Source organism: Gymnodraco acuticeps, unplaced genomic scaffold (assembly GCF_902827175.1).
Source record: "Gymnodraco acuticeps unplaced genomic scaffold, fGymAcu1.1, whole genome shotgun sequence".
NCBI lineage: Eukaryota > Metazoa > Chordata > Actinopteri > Perciformes > Bathydraconidae > Gymnodraco > Gymnodraco acuticeps.
Genome location: NW_022990486.1, coordinates 154,774 through 172,854, shown reverse-complemented (window position 1 = coordinate 172,854; position 18,081 = coordinate 154,774). Strand labels below are relative to the sequence as shown.

General features: G+C 35.6%; 1 protein-coding gene across 1 annotated transcript; it reads left to right on the top strand.

Annotated features, from left to right (window-relative positions):
• Positions 1-1,299: 1,299 nt before the first annotated feature.
• On the top strand, positions 1,300-16,318 carry LOC117552809 (collagen alpha-1(IX) chain-like). Its single transcript, XM_034226454.1, has 8 exons — positions 1,300-1,303; positions 1,415-1,456; positions 1,555-1,590; positions 12,008-12,154; positions 12,810-12,864; positions 12,952-13,146; positions 14,892-14,978; positions 15,621-16,318. The coding sequence occupies exons 2-8, from the start codon at positions 1,427-1,429 to the stop codon at positions 15,824-15,826; spliced, it is 756 nt and encodes a 251-aa protein (XP_034082345.1). The 5' UTR covers positions 1,300-1,303; positions 1,415-1,426; the 3' UTR covers positions 15,827-16,318.
• The last annotated feature ends 1,763 nt before the right edge of the window (positions 16,319-18,081 follow it).

Sequence of the window (18,081 nt, the reverse complement as noted above, 5' to 3'; positions counted from 1 at the left end):
CTCTATTGATTATATATTTCCAGGGTGAAACCGGAAAACAAGGGCCACTCGGGGCTGAGGGTCCTCCAGGCATCGTGGTGAGAAATGATTGATATAATGTTCCACATACAGAAATGTTGAGGGTGAAATCACAACAAAATCTTGTTTACAGAGCACTTTCATTAACCAGTACTTTACAAAGCCGTTAACAATGATGGATATGGAGTGGCGAAGTCACGCCCATCTACTTCCGCCCCATGGGACCTTATTTCTGAAAAATGATGTATTGAAGTCAATGGAGAGAGAAAACGTATCTTTCGATCCCGTTTGAATTGTGCCAGGAATTACACACATGATGTTTGTCAATCTTAAAAAATCATTTCCATGTCAAAAAAGTCAGTTTGTCGTAAAACTGTTGAAATATAAGACTATGAAAAATACGCAACTAGAAAGACTACAAATCCCAGAATCCCGGTCCCGCATGCTGGCTCTCACGGAACCGACTAACTCCCCTTGTGTGTGTGCACAGCTCACAACGTGCCAGACTTGGAGTGATTTTCACCTCTTTTAATACTTTCTCTCCGCCTCATTCTGAAAGAAAGAAGTGAATGTTTCAACGTGACGGGCCGTCTTGGTGTGTGGTGCGAGACGGAGATGTAGTTCATTGAGCGGGTTTCCACACAAACAAAGTATTACTTCACAGTTTTACGACACATTTAAAAAAAATTGACTTGCAAAATTATCTTTTAAATTGACAAACATCATATGTGTAATTCGTGGCACAATTCAAACGGATCGAAAGATAATCTTTCTCTCCATTGACTTCAATACATACTTTTTCAGAAATAAGGTCGGAGCTCCCCGGAAAGGAAGGGACTTCGCCTCTCTATACTTATATATATTTGTACTGTTGATATGTTTGTATTATCTGTCCATTTTTGTATTTATTGACTCCAATGCCTTGTTAACCTGCTGTTTTGGACAGAACAATTTCCTATGTTGGGATCAATACATGTCTAATCTAATCCAATTTAAAGTAAATTATAGAAAAAAGAAAACCAGAAAATATCAACGTGTAGAATATGCATATGAACAACTCTGTATTTCAGGGAGACAAAGGAGATAAAGGTGACATGGGAGACAGAGGACTGAAGGGTCACACTGACACAAAGGTGATCAGGTCTAGAAAAATCCCCTTTTACCGATGTTATGGTATAATATTTAATATCAAAATGAAGTGTTGGAGTAGTTGAAGTACATAATGTGTTTTCATATGTGTTTTTTAGGGGGATATGGGACTAATGGGACTCCAAAGGGAAGTTTGGTAAGAACCATTATAATCTCTGGCATTTATTTTGATTGTGTTTTTGAGTGACACTTTTCCAGCGATTACACTGGTCCGCCAATTACAGACTCATTTTATTTGTGTGCACAGGGAGACACAGGAATGGCAGGAGATCTCGGGATTAAGGGAGACAGGTGTGTGAAGCTAATCGGTGTTTTGAGATCTCATCATGTGTGTTAAAATGCGTCAACTTGTCCTTGAGAGGATTAAAACAATATGTGTGTGTTTTTCAGGGCCCTCCTGGTATCACTGGACTCAAAGGAGAGGTATACAAATAAAACTACACTCTGTACTCTTCTTACATTACTGTTACTTTACTGTTGCCTGAGTATCTTTCATATAGAAATTGATCCTTGCCTAGCTGTAACACAATGGATTTGTAGCGACCAGACAGAAGTGGAAGTAGTGGAGTACAAATACTTCACTACTGTACTTGAGGACATTTTTTGACGACTTTTACTTTGACTTACATGTTGAACACAAATACCTGTACTTTCTACTCCTACATGTTGACCCAAATACTGTACTTTCTACTTCTTACATGTTGAACACAAATACCTGTACTTTCCTACTTCTTACATGTTGAACACCAAAACCTGTACTTTCTACTTCTTACATGTGAACACAAATACCTGTACTTTCTACTTCTTACATATTGAACACAAATACCTGTACTTTCTACTTCTTACATATTGAACACAAATACCTGTACTTTCTACTTCTTACATATTGAACACAAATACCTGTACTTTCTACTTCTTACATTTTGAACACAAATACCTGTACTTTCTACTTCTCACATGTTGAACACAAATACCTGTACTTTCTACTTCTTACATTTTGAACACAAATACCTGTACTTTCTACTTCTCACATGTTGAACACAAATACCTGTACTTTCTACTTCTTACATGTTGAACACAAATACCTGTACTTTCTACTTCTTACATGTTGAACCCAAATACCTGTACTTCTACTTCTTACATGTTGAACACAAATACCTGTACTTTCTACTTCTTACATATTGAACACCAAAATACCTGTACTTTACTACTTCTTACATGTTGAACACAAATACCTGTACTTTCTACTTCTTACATATTGAACACAAATACCTGTACTTTCTACTTCTTACATATTGAACACAAATACCTGTACTTTCTACTTCTTACATGTTGAACACAAATACCTGTACTTTCTACTTCTTACATATTGAACACAAATACTGTACTTTCTACTTCTTACATATTGAACACAAATACCTGTACTTTCTAACTTCTTACATGTTGAACCCAATACCTGTATCATTCTACTTCTTACATATTGAACACAATACCTGTACTTTCTACTTCTTACATGTTGAACACAAATCAAATACCTGTACTTTCTACTTCTTACATGTTGAACACAAATACCTGTACTTTCATACTTCTCACATGTTGACACAAATACCTGTACTTTCTACTTCTTACATGTTGAACCCAAATACTGTACTTCTTACTTCTTAAACTTTGAACACAAATACCTGTACTTTCTACTTCTACATGTTGAACACAAATACCTGTACTTTCTACTTCTTACACTTTGAACTCAAATACCTGTACTTTCTACTTCTCACATGTAGAACACAAATACCTGTACTTTCTACTTCTTACATGTTGAACACAAATACCTGTACTTTCTACTTCTCACATGTTGACACCAATACCTGTACTTTCTACTTCTTACATGTTGAACCCAAATACCTGTACTTTCTACTTCTTACACTTTGAACACAAATACCTGTACTTTCTACTTCTTACATGTTGAACACTAATACCTGTACTTTACTACTTCTTACATGTTGAACACAAATACCTGTACTTTCTACTTCTTACATGTTGAACTCAATACCTGTACTTTCTACTTCTTACATGTTGAACTCAAATACCTGTACTTTCTACTTCTTACATGTTGAACTCAAATACCTGTACTCTTCTACTTCTTACATGTTGAACTCAAATACCTGTACTTTCTACTTCTTACATATTGAACCCAAATACCTGTACTTTCTACTTCCTACATGTTGAACACAAATACCTGTACTTTCTACTTCTTACATGTGAACTCAAATACATGTACTTCTACTTCTTACATGTTGAACACAATACCTTACTTTCTACTTCTTACATGTTGAACTCAAATACTGTACTTTCTACTCTTACATGTTGAACTCAAATACCTGTACTTTCTACTTCTTACATGTTGAACTCAAATACCTGTACTTTCTACTTCTTACATGTTGAACCAAATACCTGTACTTTCTACTTCCTACATGTTGAACCAAATACCTGTACTTTCTACTTCTTACATTGTTGAACTCAAATACCTGTACTTTCTACTTCTTAAATGTTGAACACAAATACCTGTACTTTCTACTTCTCACATGTTGAACTCAATACCTGTACTTTCTACTTCTTACTGTTGAACTCAAATACCTGTACTTTCTACTTCTTACATGTTGAACCAAATACCTGTACTTTCTACTTCTTACATGTTGAACTCAAATACCTGTACTTTCTACTTCTTACATGTTGAACACAAATACCTGTACTTTCTACTTCTTACATGTTGAACACAAATACCTGTACTTTCTACTTCTTACATGTTGAACTCAAATACCTGTACTTTCTACTTCTTACATGTTGAACCCAAATACCTGTACTTTCTACTTCTTACATGTTGAAATCAAATACCTGTACTTTCTACTTCTTACATGTTGAACCCAAATACCTGTACTTTCTACTTCCTACATGTTGAACACAAATACCTGTACTTTCTACTTCTTACATGTGAACTCAAATACATGCTACTTTCTACTTCTTACATGTGAACACAAATACCTGTACTTTCTACTTCTTACATGTTGAACTCAAATACCTGTACTTTCTACTTCTTACATGTGAACTCAAATACCTGTACTTTCTACTCTTACATGTTGAACTCAAATACCTGTACTTTCTACTCTTACATGTTGAACTCAAAATAGCCTGTACTTTCTACTTCTTACATGTTTGACCCAAATGACCTGCTACTTTCTACTTCTTACATGTTTGACTCAATACCTGTACTTCTACTTCTTACACTGTTGAACACACAAATACCTGCTACTTTCTACTTCTTACATGTTGAACTCAAAATACCTGTACTTTGCTACTTCTACATGTTGAACTACAAATACCTGATAACTTTCTACTTCTTTACTATGTTTGAAACTCAAAATCACCTGTACTTTCTACTTCTTATCATCGTTGACTCAAATACCTGTACTTCTTCCTACTTCTTACATGTTTGAACACAAATACCTGTACTTTCTACTTCTCTACATGTTGAACTCAAAGACCCTGTACTTTTCTACTTCTACATGTTGAACTCAAATACCTGTACTTTCTACTTCTTACATGTTGAACCAAATACCTGTACTTTCTACTTCCTACATGGTGAACACAAATACCATGTACTTTCTACTACTTCTTACATGTTGAACTCAAATACCTGTACTTTCTACTCTTACATGTTGAACCAAATACCTGTACTTTCTACTTCTTACATGTTGAAACTCAATCCCTGTACTTTCTACTTCTTACATTTTGAACTCAAATACCTGTACTTTCTACTTCTTACTTGCTTACATGTGAACCCAAATACCCTGTACTTTTCTACTTCCTACATGTTGAACACAAATACCTGTACTTATACTTCTTACATGTTTGAACTCAAATACCTGTACTTTCTACTCTTACATGTTGAACACAATACCTGTACTTTCTACTTCTCACATGTTGAACTCAAATACCTGTACTTTCTACTTCTTACATGTTGAACTCAAATACCTGTACTTTCTACTTCTTACATGTTGAACCAAATACCTTACTTTCTACTTCTTACATGTTGAACTCAAATACCTGTACTTTCTACTTCTTACATGTTGAACCCAAATACCTGTACTTTCTACTTCTTACATGTTGAACACAAATACCTGTACTTTACTTCTTACATGTTGAACTCAAATACCTGTACTTTCTACTTCTTACATGTTGAACCAAATACCTGTACTTTCTACTTCTTACATGTTGAACTCAAATACCTGTACTTCTACTTCTTACATGTTGAACCCAAATACCTGTACTTTCTACTTCTACATGTTGAACACAAATACCTGTACTTTCTACTTCTTACATGTTGAACTCAAATACCTGTACTTTCTACTTCTTACATGTTGAACACAAATACCTGTACTTTCTACTTCTTACATGTTGAACTCAAATACCTGTACTTTCTACTTCTTACATGTTGAACTCAAATACCTGTACTTTCTACTTCTTACATGTTGAACTCAAATACCTGTACTTTCTACTTCTTACATGTTGAACCCAAATACCTGTACTTCTACTTCTACATGTTGAACACAAATACCTGTACTTTCTACTTCTTACATGTTGAACTCAAATACCTGTACTTTCTACTTCTTACATGTTGAACACAAATACCTGTACTTTCTACTTCTCACATGTTGAACTCAAATACCTGTACTTTCTACTTCTTACATGTTGAACTCACAATACCTGTACTTTCTACTTCTTACATGTTGAACCCAAATACCTGTACTTTCTACTTCTTACATGTTGAACTCAAATACCTGTACTTTCTACTTCTTACATGTTGAACACAAATACCTGTACTTTCTACTTCTTACATGTTGAAAACCAAATACCTGTACTTTCTACTTCTTACTGTTGAACTCAAATACCTGTACTTTCTACTTCTTACATGTTGAACCCAAATACCTGTACTTTCTACTTCTACATGTTGAACTCAAATACCTGTACTTCTACTTCTTACATGTTGAACACAAATACCTGTACTTTCTACTTCTTACATGTTGAACACAAATACCTGTACTTTCTACTTCTTACATGTTGAACCCAAATACCTGTACTTTTACTTCTTACATGTTGAACTCAAATACCTGTACTTTCTACTTCTTACATGTTGAACACAAATACCTGTACTTTCTACTTCTTACATGTTGAACTCAAATACCTGTACTTTCTACTTCTTACATGTTGAACTCAAATACCTGTACTTTCTACTTCTTACATGTTGAACTCAAATACCTGTACTTTCTACTTCTTACATGTTGAACCCAAATACTGTACTTTTACTTCTTACATGTTGAACTCAAATACCTGTACTTTCTACTTCTTACATGTTGAACACAAATACCTGTACTTTCTACTTCTTACATGTTGAACACAAATACCTGTACTTTCTACTTCTTACATGTTGAACTCAAATACCTGTACTTTCTACTTCTTACATGTTGAACACAAATACCTGTACTTTCTACTTCTTACATGTTGAACACAATACCTGTACTTTCTACTTCTTACATGTTGAACTAAAATACCTGTACTTTCTACTTCTCACATGTGAACTCAAATACCTGTACTTTCTACTTCTTACATGTTGAACTCAAATACCTGTACTTTTCTACTTCTCACATGTTGAACTCAAATACCTGTACTTTCTACTTCTTACCATGTTGAACTCAAATACCTGTACTTTCTACTTCTCACATGTCGAACTCAAATACCTGTACTTTCTACTCTTCTTACTGTTGAAACTCAAATACCTGTTACTTTCTACTTCTTACATGTGAACACAAATACCTTACTTCTACTTCTTACATGTTGAACTCAAATACCTGTACTTTCTACTTCTTACATGTTGAACTCAAATACCTGTACTTTCTACTTCTTACATGTTGAACTCAAATACCTGTACTTTCTACTTCTTACATGTTGAACACAAATACCTGTACTTTCTACTCCTTACATGTTGAACCCAAATACCTGTACTTTCTACTTCTTACATGTTGAACACAAATACCTGTACTTTCTACTTCTTACATGTTGAACACAAATACCTGTACTTTCTACTTCTTACATATTGAACACAAATACCTGTACTTTCTACTTCTTACATGTTGAACACAAATACCTGTACTTTCTACTTCTTACATATTGAACACAATACCTGTACTTTCTACTTCTTACATATTGAACACAAATACCTGTACTTTCTACTTCTTACTATTGAACACAAATACCTGTACTTTCTACTCTTACATTACATGTTGAACACAAATACCTGTACTTTCTACTTCTCACATGTTGAACACAAATACCTGTACTTTCTACTTCTTACATTTTGAACACAAATACCTATACTTTCTACTTCTTACATTTTGAACACAAATACCTGAACACAAATACCTGTACTTTCTACTTCTTACATGTTGAACACAAATACCTGTACTTTCTACTTCTTACATGTTGAACACAAATACCTGTACTTTCTACTTCTTACATGTTGAACACAAATACTGTACTTTCTACTTCTTAAATGTTGACACAAATACCTGTACTTTCTACTTCTTACATATTGAACACAAATACCTGTACTTTCTACTTCTACATATTGAACACAAATACCTGTACTTTCTACTTCTACATGTTGAACACAAATACACTGTACTTTCTACTTCTTACATATTGAACACAAATACCTGTACTTTCTACTTCTTACATATTGAACACAAATACCTGTACTTTCTACTTCTTACATGTTGAACACAAATACCTGTACTTTCTACTTCTTACATATTGAACTCAAATACCTGTACTTTCTACTTCTTACATGTTGAACACAAATACCTGTACTTTCTACTTCTCACATGTTGAACACAAATACCTGTACTTTCTACTTCTTACATGTTGAACCCAAATACCTGTACTTTCTACTTCTTACATGTTGAACCCAAATACCTGTACTTTCTACTTCTTACACTTTGAACACAAATACCTGTACTTTCTACTTCTTACATGTTGAACACAAATACCTGTACTTTCTACTTCTTACACTTTGAACACAAATACCTGTACTTTCTACTTCTCACATGTAGAACACAAATACCTGTACTTTCTACTTCTTACATGTTGAACACAAATACCTGTACTTTCTACTTCTCACATGTTGAACACAAATACCTGTACTTTCATACTTCTTACATGTTGAACCCAAATACCTGTACTTTCCTACTTCTTACACTTTGAACACAAATACCTGTACTTTCTACTTCTTACATGTTGAACACTAATACCTGTACTTTCTACTTCTTACATGTTGAACACAAATACCTGTACTTTCTTACTTCTTACATGTTGAACTCAAATACCTGTACTTTCTACTTCTTACATGTTGAAAACCCAATACCTGTACTTTCTACTTCCTACATGTTGAAACACAAATACCTGTACTTTCTACTTCTTACATGTTGAACTCAAATACCTGTACTTTCTACTTCTTACATGTTGAACACAAATACCTGTACTTTCTACTTCTCACATGTTGAACTCAAATACCTGTACTTTCTACTTCTTACATGTTGAACTCAAATACCTGTACTTTCTACTTCCTACATGTTGAACACAAATACCTGTACTTTCTACTTCTTACATGTTGAACTCAAATACCTGTACTTTCTACTTCTTACATGTTGAACACAAATACCTGTACTTTCTACTTCTTACATGTTGAACCCAAATACCTGTACTTTCTACTTCTTACATGTTGAACTCAAATACCTGTACTTTCTACTTCTTACATGTTGAACACAAATACCTGTACTTTCTACTCCTTACATGTTGAACCCAAATACCTGTACTTTCTACTTCTTACATGTTGAACACAAATACCTGTACTTTCTACTTCTTACATGTTGAACACAAATACCTGTACTTTCTACTTCTTACATATTGAACACAAATACCTGTACTTTCTACTTCTTACATGTTGAACACAAATACCTGTACTTTCTACTTCTTACATATTGAACACAAATACCTGTACTTTCTACTTCTTACATATTGAACACAAATACCTGTACTTTCTACTTCTTACATATTGAACACAAATACCTGTACTTTCTACTTCTTACATTTTGAACACAAATACCTGTACTTTCTATTTCTTACATGTTGAACACAAATACCTGTACTTTCTACTTCTCACATGTTGAACACAAATACCTGTACTTTCTACTTCTTACATTTTGAACACAAATACCTGTACTTTCTATTTCTTACATGTTGAACACAAATACCTGTACTTTCTACTTCTTACATTTTGAACACAAATACCTGTACTTTCTACTTCTTACATGTTGAACACAAATACCTGTACTTTCTACTTCTTACATTTTGAACACAAATACCTGTACTTTCTACTTCTTACATGTTGAACACAAATACCTGTACTTTCTACTTCTTACATGTTGAACACAAATACCTGTACTTTCTACTTCTTACATATTGAACACAAATACCTGTACTTTCTACTTCTTACATGTTGAACACAAATACCTGTACTTTCTACTTCTTACATATTGAACACAAATACCTGTACTTTCTACTTCTTACATATTGAACACAAATACCTGTACTTTCTACTTCTTACATGTTGAACACAAATACCTGTACTTTCTACTTCTTACATATTGAACACAAATACCTGTACTTTCTACTTCTTACATATTGAACACAAATACCTGTACTTTCTACTTCTTACATGTTGAACACAAATACCTGTACTTTCTACTTCTTACATATTGAACTCAAATACCTGTACTTTCTACTTCTTACATGTTGAACACAAATACCTGTACTTTCTACTTCTCACATGTTGAACACAAATACCTGTACTTTCTACTTCTTACATGTTGAACCCAAATACCTGTACTTTCTACTTCTTACACTTTGAACACAAATACCTGTACTTTCTACTTCTTACATGTTGAACACAAATACCTGTACTTTCTACTTCTTACACTTTGAACACAAATACCTGTACTTTCTACTTCTCACATGTAGAACACAAATACCTGTACTTTCTACTTCTTACATGTTGAACACAAATACCTGTACTTTCTACTTCTCACATGTTGAACACAAATACCTGTACTTTCTACTTCTTACATGTTGAACCCAAATACCTGTACTTTCTACTTCTTACACTTTGAACACAAATACCTGTACTTTCTACTTCTTACATGTTGAACACTAATACCTGTACTTTCTACTTCTTACATGTTGAACACAAATACCTGTACTTTCTACTTCTTACATGTTGAACTCAAATACCTGTACTTTCTACTTCTTACATGTTGAACCCAAATACCTGTACTTTCTACTTCCTACATGTTGAACACAAATACCTGTACTTTCTACTTCTTACATGTTGAACTCAAATACCTGTACTTTCTACTTCTTACATGTTGAACACAAATACCTGTACTTTCTACTTCTTACATGTTGAACTCAAATACCTGTACTTTCTACTTCTCACATGTTGAACTCAAATACCTGTACTTTCTACTTCTTACATGTTGAACTCAAATACCTGTACTTTCTACTTCTTACATGTTGAACACAAATACCTGTACTTTCTACTTCTTACATGTTGAACCCAAATACCTGTACTTTCTACTTCTTACATGTTGAACTCAAATACCTGTACTTTCTACTTCTTATATGTTGAACACAAATACCTGTACTTTCTACTTCTTACATGTTGAACACAAATACCTGTACTTTCTACTTCTTACATGTTGAACCCAAATACCTGTACTTTTACTTCTTACATGTTGAACTCAAATACCTGTACTTTCTACTTCTTACATGTTGAACACAAATACCTGTACTTTCTACTTCTTACATGTTGAACACAAATACCTGTACTTTCTACTTCTTACATGTTGAACTCAAATACCTGTACTTTCTACTTCTTACATGTTGAACACAAATACCTGTACTTTCTACTTCTTACATGTTGAACACAAATACCTGTACTTTCTACTTCTTACATGTTGAACTCAAATACCTGTACTTTCTACTTCTCACATGTTGAACTCAAATACCTGTACTTTCTACTTCTTACATGTTGAACTCAAATACCTGTACTTTCTACTTCTTACATGTTGAACTCAAATACCTGTACTTTCTACTTCTTACATGTTGAACTCAAATACCTGTACTTTCTACTTCTTACATGTTGAACTCAAATACTTGTACTTTCTACTTCTCTCATTTCCCAAACAGCTGGTTCCTTTAGTCTGAATGTGTGTTTGATGCGTGATCATTATTCTTTAGAGTCATTGCGTGCCTATTGATTTGAACACGATCCGTGTATCCATCATTTCCTGGTCTTCTCTAAAGAAGAGGGACCAATGGAAACGTTGTCATGTTGCCGTTGTTCAGCATGGAAACATTCATTAGCTAACAATGACATTATTGTTCTATGAATATAAAGGGAGGTCAGGTACTCTTTAAAACAGCTGCTAGCTATGGGTACTTTTTAATGAAGTACATTTCAAAGCCTCTTTACTTTGACTTGAGTAAAGAAGTTTAGTCAGTACTTTTACCAGAGTATTTTAAAACACGAGTATCTGTACTTCTACTTGAGTAAAGGATGTGTGTACTTTGCCCTCTCTGGAAGCGACCTACATTGTATGTGAACAAATCCTAACCTTCAGACTTATAGTTTCCTCTGAATGGGATCTAAATGTTGTTTTTCCACCTGAAGCGTGGTGACAAAGGCACACGAGGAGCTACCGGAGACGAAGGCAGACCGGGTCAGACGGGTCACGGGGGTTTATCCGGTCCAATGGGGTCCCGAGGACTGGATGGAGAACAAGGTCTTCCTGGAACCCCAGGCCCCAGGGGTGTACCTGTAAGTGTTGATATTACAAAATCTGCATAATAAACTAAAAATACATTCTCATCAAGTGCAGGTGTGCTGTGTGCTAATAAGTCAAGTCTAAGAGGGTGAATTCAAATATTATAGCTTCTTAAAGACACAGTAAACAGACTTGGGTCACTTTTTAATTCATTTAATTTTAGTGTCAAAACTGTATTGTTAATATTTGAATACCTATTTTTCCAATCCGATCCAATCATTTATTGGGAAAGACAAGTTAACATGCTAGCCTGTTGTAAAAAAGGTTTACAAAAATCCTAGTATATAGGATGTCACAATATTGACCTACTATTATATATAAATGATCAAATATAGATTATATTCCAAAAATAATTTCACAGTGCATTATAAGAGAATTATAACAAAAATGGCAACGTCAGTGTGACCTAAAAACGCCATGCTATAGTAAACACATATTATGTAGATGTATTGTTGTATAAAATGTCCATTGATACTTTCATAATATAGTATAATAAGATATCGTATCATGAAATATCTCATCATATGTTATAGTTACAAGAAATGTCATAGAGTTGTTTGCAATATAATTGTCAATAAAAATGAATTCATAGTATGTTAGGCTTTGCAATGTTGATGTTCATCCATTCATTCATTCATCCACTCACAGGGCCCTAAAGTGAACGATGACAAGCTTCGGGAAATGTGCTCAGTCGTTGTTGAAGGTGCATACATGTTCACATGAATTCATTACATCTGTATCATCCCTCATACGTTCCTGTTTCAAGCTATTTTCTGTTGTGTCTTTGTAGAGCAACTAGCAGAGTTCATGAGGGAGATGCTGAAGAGGCCCTCAGCCCTTGGTGCTCCTGGTACTCCTGGACCTGTAGGAGCCTCTGGACCAGAAGGACCAGCAGGACCATCAGGAGCAGCAGGGGCCCCGGGGCCAGCAGGGGCCAAAGGTCATCCAGGCTTCTTTGGACTTCCAGGCATGCCAGGCAAGACAGGTCAGTGAGTCTCTAATAATTCACCCTCCACTGCTCAAAAAACTAAAATGGGTAACACTTTAGATTAAGGTATACATATTCACCATCAACTAGTTGTTCATCAACATATTAGAGTAAAACTACTAGCTTATTGGTCATGAACAAGACTTCACTTTAAAATAGGGAACATATTCTGAGTTAGAAATACCACATTTTGAGTTATTTTGACACAATTAACACCTGTTCAATCAGGAGAGATGGTTTTGATAAGAATACATATTTATTGCCAGGAATACACGAATGAATGTAATGGAGTTTTGGCGATTAGGCCCCGTTGTGCAGGAGTATCATTCGGGAGGGTAGAACCGATCCAATGAAACCCCCCGGGGTCTAGACCCTGGTGGTGGTGAATGGATAGTTGGGTTCGGTCTGAAGGGGAGGGGCTTAGCTTGACCCTGGTGGTGGTGAATGGATAGTTGGGGTCGGTCTGAAGGGGAGGGGCTTAGCTTGACCCTGGTGGTGGTGAATGGATAGTTGGGTTCGGTCTGAAGGGGAGGGGCTTAGCTTGACCCTGGATTCAGAGGGACGGGAGGTGAAAAGGGGGGGAGGAGGGTTGTGTAGAGTCACCTGAAATGACAGCTGTCAGAGGGGGGAGAGCAGATTTAAAAGGGTTAGCGGAGCGCTATGATAGGCTTGTGAGAATAGAGCGAAGTGATTGGTTAAGTTGGGGAGTGACGCCCCCGATCACTTATTGAGAGGAGAGAGAGTAGTGACATAGCATAGTAAATGAATGAGTAGAGAAGGTCGTCCTGGTTGAACTTGTGCTGAGCTTCATTTGTTTCATGTCTTGTTACATAAGAATAGATCATATTTGTTAAGTGTTATTATGGGAGAATTACTATTCTTGTGGTACTACTGCCTTATTAGGCCCATATTGAGCAGCGCATATTAAGACCCAGACTCATGTACAACAACTTCCTTACTTACAATAAACAAGCATTAATTAGAGGGTTATTGAGGAAAAACTCTCAACTAATGGCTTATTACTTGTAGAATACGGTCATGTAGAATAAGGCATTAATACGTGTTTTATAATGACTAATAAAGAGCCAATATACTGCTAATATGCATTGTTGTGTTCTGGTATACTCCTGCCAATAGGGGGCGCAGTGTAACCAGAGTAACATACAATGTTGAGAGAATAAGTGTATGCCCGTGAGTTGATCCGGTTGATCCTCTGTCCCTTGCTTCATTAATGTCTTTTTACTAATACACAACATGCATGTTAATTAACAACTAGTTGATGGCGAATATGTGTACCTTAATATAAAGTGTTACCCAAAAATGTATCAAAGCCAGCTGTGAGATAAGTAGAACTGCTTATTTCAGCACAATTGAGCAAAAGTGTTTTGGAAATACAGCGTGAGTTTCACCAGCAGTGGGGAAGATAAGCTGTACCGCTGTGATAGCGTTTTCCTTTCTCTTATTTTCCTGGAGAGCATCCAGAACTCACACAGAGAACACAGTGGCAGGAAATTAAGCGAAGCCTTAAAAATCAAGAGTTCGACTTTTGTCTTCACACTGCCACAGCAGATGGAAAGGAAACACTCATGCAAGACATTATACAATCAATGATTCACTGGAAGATCAGAGTGGAGATATTACGTTTCCTCATTAGCTCCCTTCATAACTGTGGAAACAGTAGGCCTCCTCATTTCATTGCAGCATTAGTTTGTGCGTCATCTTTGTGACGTTGTGTCCTGCAGGTGACTCTGGGGGAAAGGGAGATAATGGAGCCAAGGGAGAGGACGGTGTAGGAATCAAAGGAAGCACCGGAGAACCAGGTGCACGAGGTGAGGATACAGTCATGTCATTTGGAAAGCACAATCTGAGAATGATCCTCTTTAGTAACAACTGGCACTCAAATAAAAAATGTCTGAGGAAATATCTACTATAATGATACTGCATACAAAGTGACCAACAAGTCTTATTATAGAATTTCGAAAAAAAGGTCATAGTATAAAATGTTCCAACTATACTATTAGCAACATTTTGAAAAATGTCACTGTACAGTTTGTCAACCCCCCCCCCCCAAAAAAGTATATTTAAGTAGCCTATACTGTTTTGAAAAATATCATAGTATACTATGTTGAATTTTTTTTTATAGTATAGTATCTTGAGAAAAAAATCATACTATACTCGGTTGAAATGTTTTTATTGTAGAGTAATAGTATACAATGTTTAAAAAAAAGTCACAATATTGTATGTCTCAAAAAATCCTAGAATAGTATGTTGAAAATTGTTTATGGTTTAGTATTTTTATTTATTTTTTATTACACAGCATAGTAATAATATACCATGTTGAAAAAAGTCTTGATATATTAAGTTGAAAAGTGAATGTGAAAGATTACACCTTTCTATATTATATTCATAAGCTTCACTTACAAGTAATATTTAACTTTTTCTTAAAAATGTCCAATGTCTCTTCTTCTCAGGTGCAGCAGGTGTTCCTGGCGTTGGAAAGGACGGCAAAGATGGACAACGCGGTGAGACAGGAAACCCCGGAGTCCCAGGAGCCTCCGGTCCAAGAGGGCCTTCAGGGCCTCAGGGGCTTTGTGATCCTTCGACCTGTATCAGCAGGTCTATTCCCCCGTTCTACATGGTCAGTGGAAAGAAGTCTGCCAGCTACAGAAAACCATGAGACATCACCACTGAGACACACTCCTCATCTTCTTCAGAAGATCTTTAGAAGCCCCTCAAAGTCTCCATCTGAACCGTGGAGCTCAGAGACGCAAAGGGAAACAGAGACAAGGCACAATTGTAGAATACTGTAAAGACATTTTATCACATGTTGAAAGAAAGCTGCTACTGACGCCAAAGCAACTTGTTTGACAGACACCCACGAGTCTTCAGAAAAACCAATATCAGCATTTTGTAAAGTATTTTAAAGCTACATCCTCTCTGATTTTCTCTTATGAATATACTTTTGCATTCCTCGAATAAGCTCCCTGAAACACATCGCTTCTACAAACAGGATTTGGTAAAGTGGAACTATGTATCTAAATGTCCCTTCAAGTGCAGAGCTGAGATATCCAACAATGTGCTTTTTAATTTACGATCATACCTTTGGTTTGCCTGATTTTGTCATTTATTGTTTCAAGCGATGTAATAAAGTGATATGTTTTGGAAGGGTGGCACACTACTGTTTTTATCCCTGTTTCCATTCAATCAACATCTTTGAGCAGCTGCAGCTACTAACATTCAAATATGTGCACGTATTAATGAGTCACTATTAGACAGCATCCAAAATACACATTTAGGTCTTCATTGTTACTAACGTTGTCAGTTTGCGTCTCTAGATTTCTCCTAAATCCACCAATAGTTAGCATTAGATTATGCATCTATTGCTAAAAATAAAAGATACCGGATGTTCCCGTGCATGCAGGGTTTTGCAACATTTAAGGATCGTTACAAAACATATCGTTAAAGTTCATTTTCTCAAATCATCTCCACTTCAGTAGCACTAACAGACACTAAACGTTCCAGTTTCTTTCCATCAATATTCTGGAGGTCTGTCCCTGTATCATTCAGATCCTAATTCATATTAACTTTTCTTTTTTTCTAAAGCCAACATTTCCCCTGTGATAACCTTTTACCTCGAACATAAATGTCAAAAATAGGAATCCAATTACCTGATTTTTGTCCCGATGCAAATGAGATTAAGATATCTCCTTATTTGCATATTTAAACAATACATTTCAGAAAATGTGTAATACAGAAAACAATTGTCTAAATTGAGGAAGTTTCACAGTGATATCATTTAGTTAAAAATATTCACCCTATTCACTTTTAGTGTCACCAAAGAGTGGATAATCGATGAACTTCCTGGTTGTATTGGAAACAAGGTGCCTGGGTTGTTATGGATATAATCTGGATTCATGAGGGGCATTTCACTGTTGCCTGGTGACAAAGGACAGACAACATCATCCCTACCTTGTCTGCAACACACACACACACACACACACACACACACACACACACACCAACACACACACACACACACACACACACACACACACACACACACACACACACACACACACACACACACACACAACACACACCACACACACACACACACACACACACAGATCAAACATGACCTTTAGCAAGCTGCGGGACAGAGTTAACATCGCCGGCGTCCCAAGGACATCACTTTGATTGAATAGGTTCCATCGTGGCTCCGCGCCAGGGGATTTGAAGTTGTGTGCATCGGTAAAAAGGGTTCACAAGGTTCGTGAAATTTGATTTACCAGAAGACAGGTGATTGATTAATGAAAATGGACAGAACAGAGCAGAGGCTTTCAAACAACGTTGAGACAAGCTGTCAAACAAACCAAGCAAAGTTTGTATTATAAAATGAATCCTTTCCAGTCTTTATTATACAGTACAGTACATGTGTCTTTCAAATACTTACAATATGATAACATATTTTAGCACTAATCATAAGGACAACAGGGTTTGAAAAAACAGGTTAATACAGTTTGGCTAATGTGTTAAAACACATTTTAATGGTTCAAATCATGAATAATTTAGCGGTATAACTTAAAAAAAACTTTAAATTAGCTAGAACATTTAAAGATGTTTGGCTTATATGTATTACAACATTTGAAGCTGTACGTGTGTCCATCCCTCCCAATAACAGTCTATTGGTAGCTGTTACAAGCATTTACACAACCAAAAAAAAGGGCAATACTGATACGGTTTAAATTGTTCAATAAGAAACTATTGACAAAGAAGCTACTATTACATGATATGATACCATTGACAGAGCAGGTAACTTATTCTAAATCACACATTTAAGAACGCACACTGATTCTGAAGTGACTGTAAATGTGTACATTGCATTTAAAGCAGCTCATTAACACTTCCATGAAACACATTTATTTAGCTGTA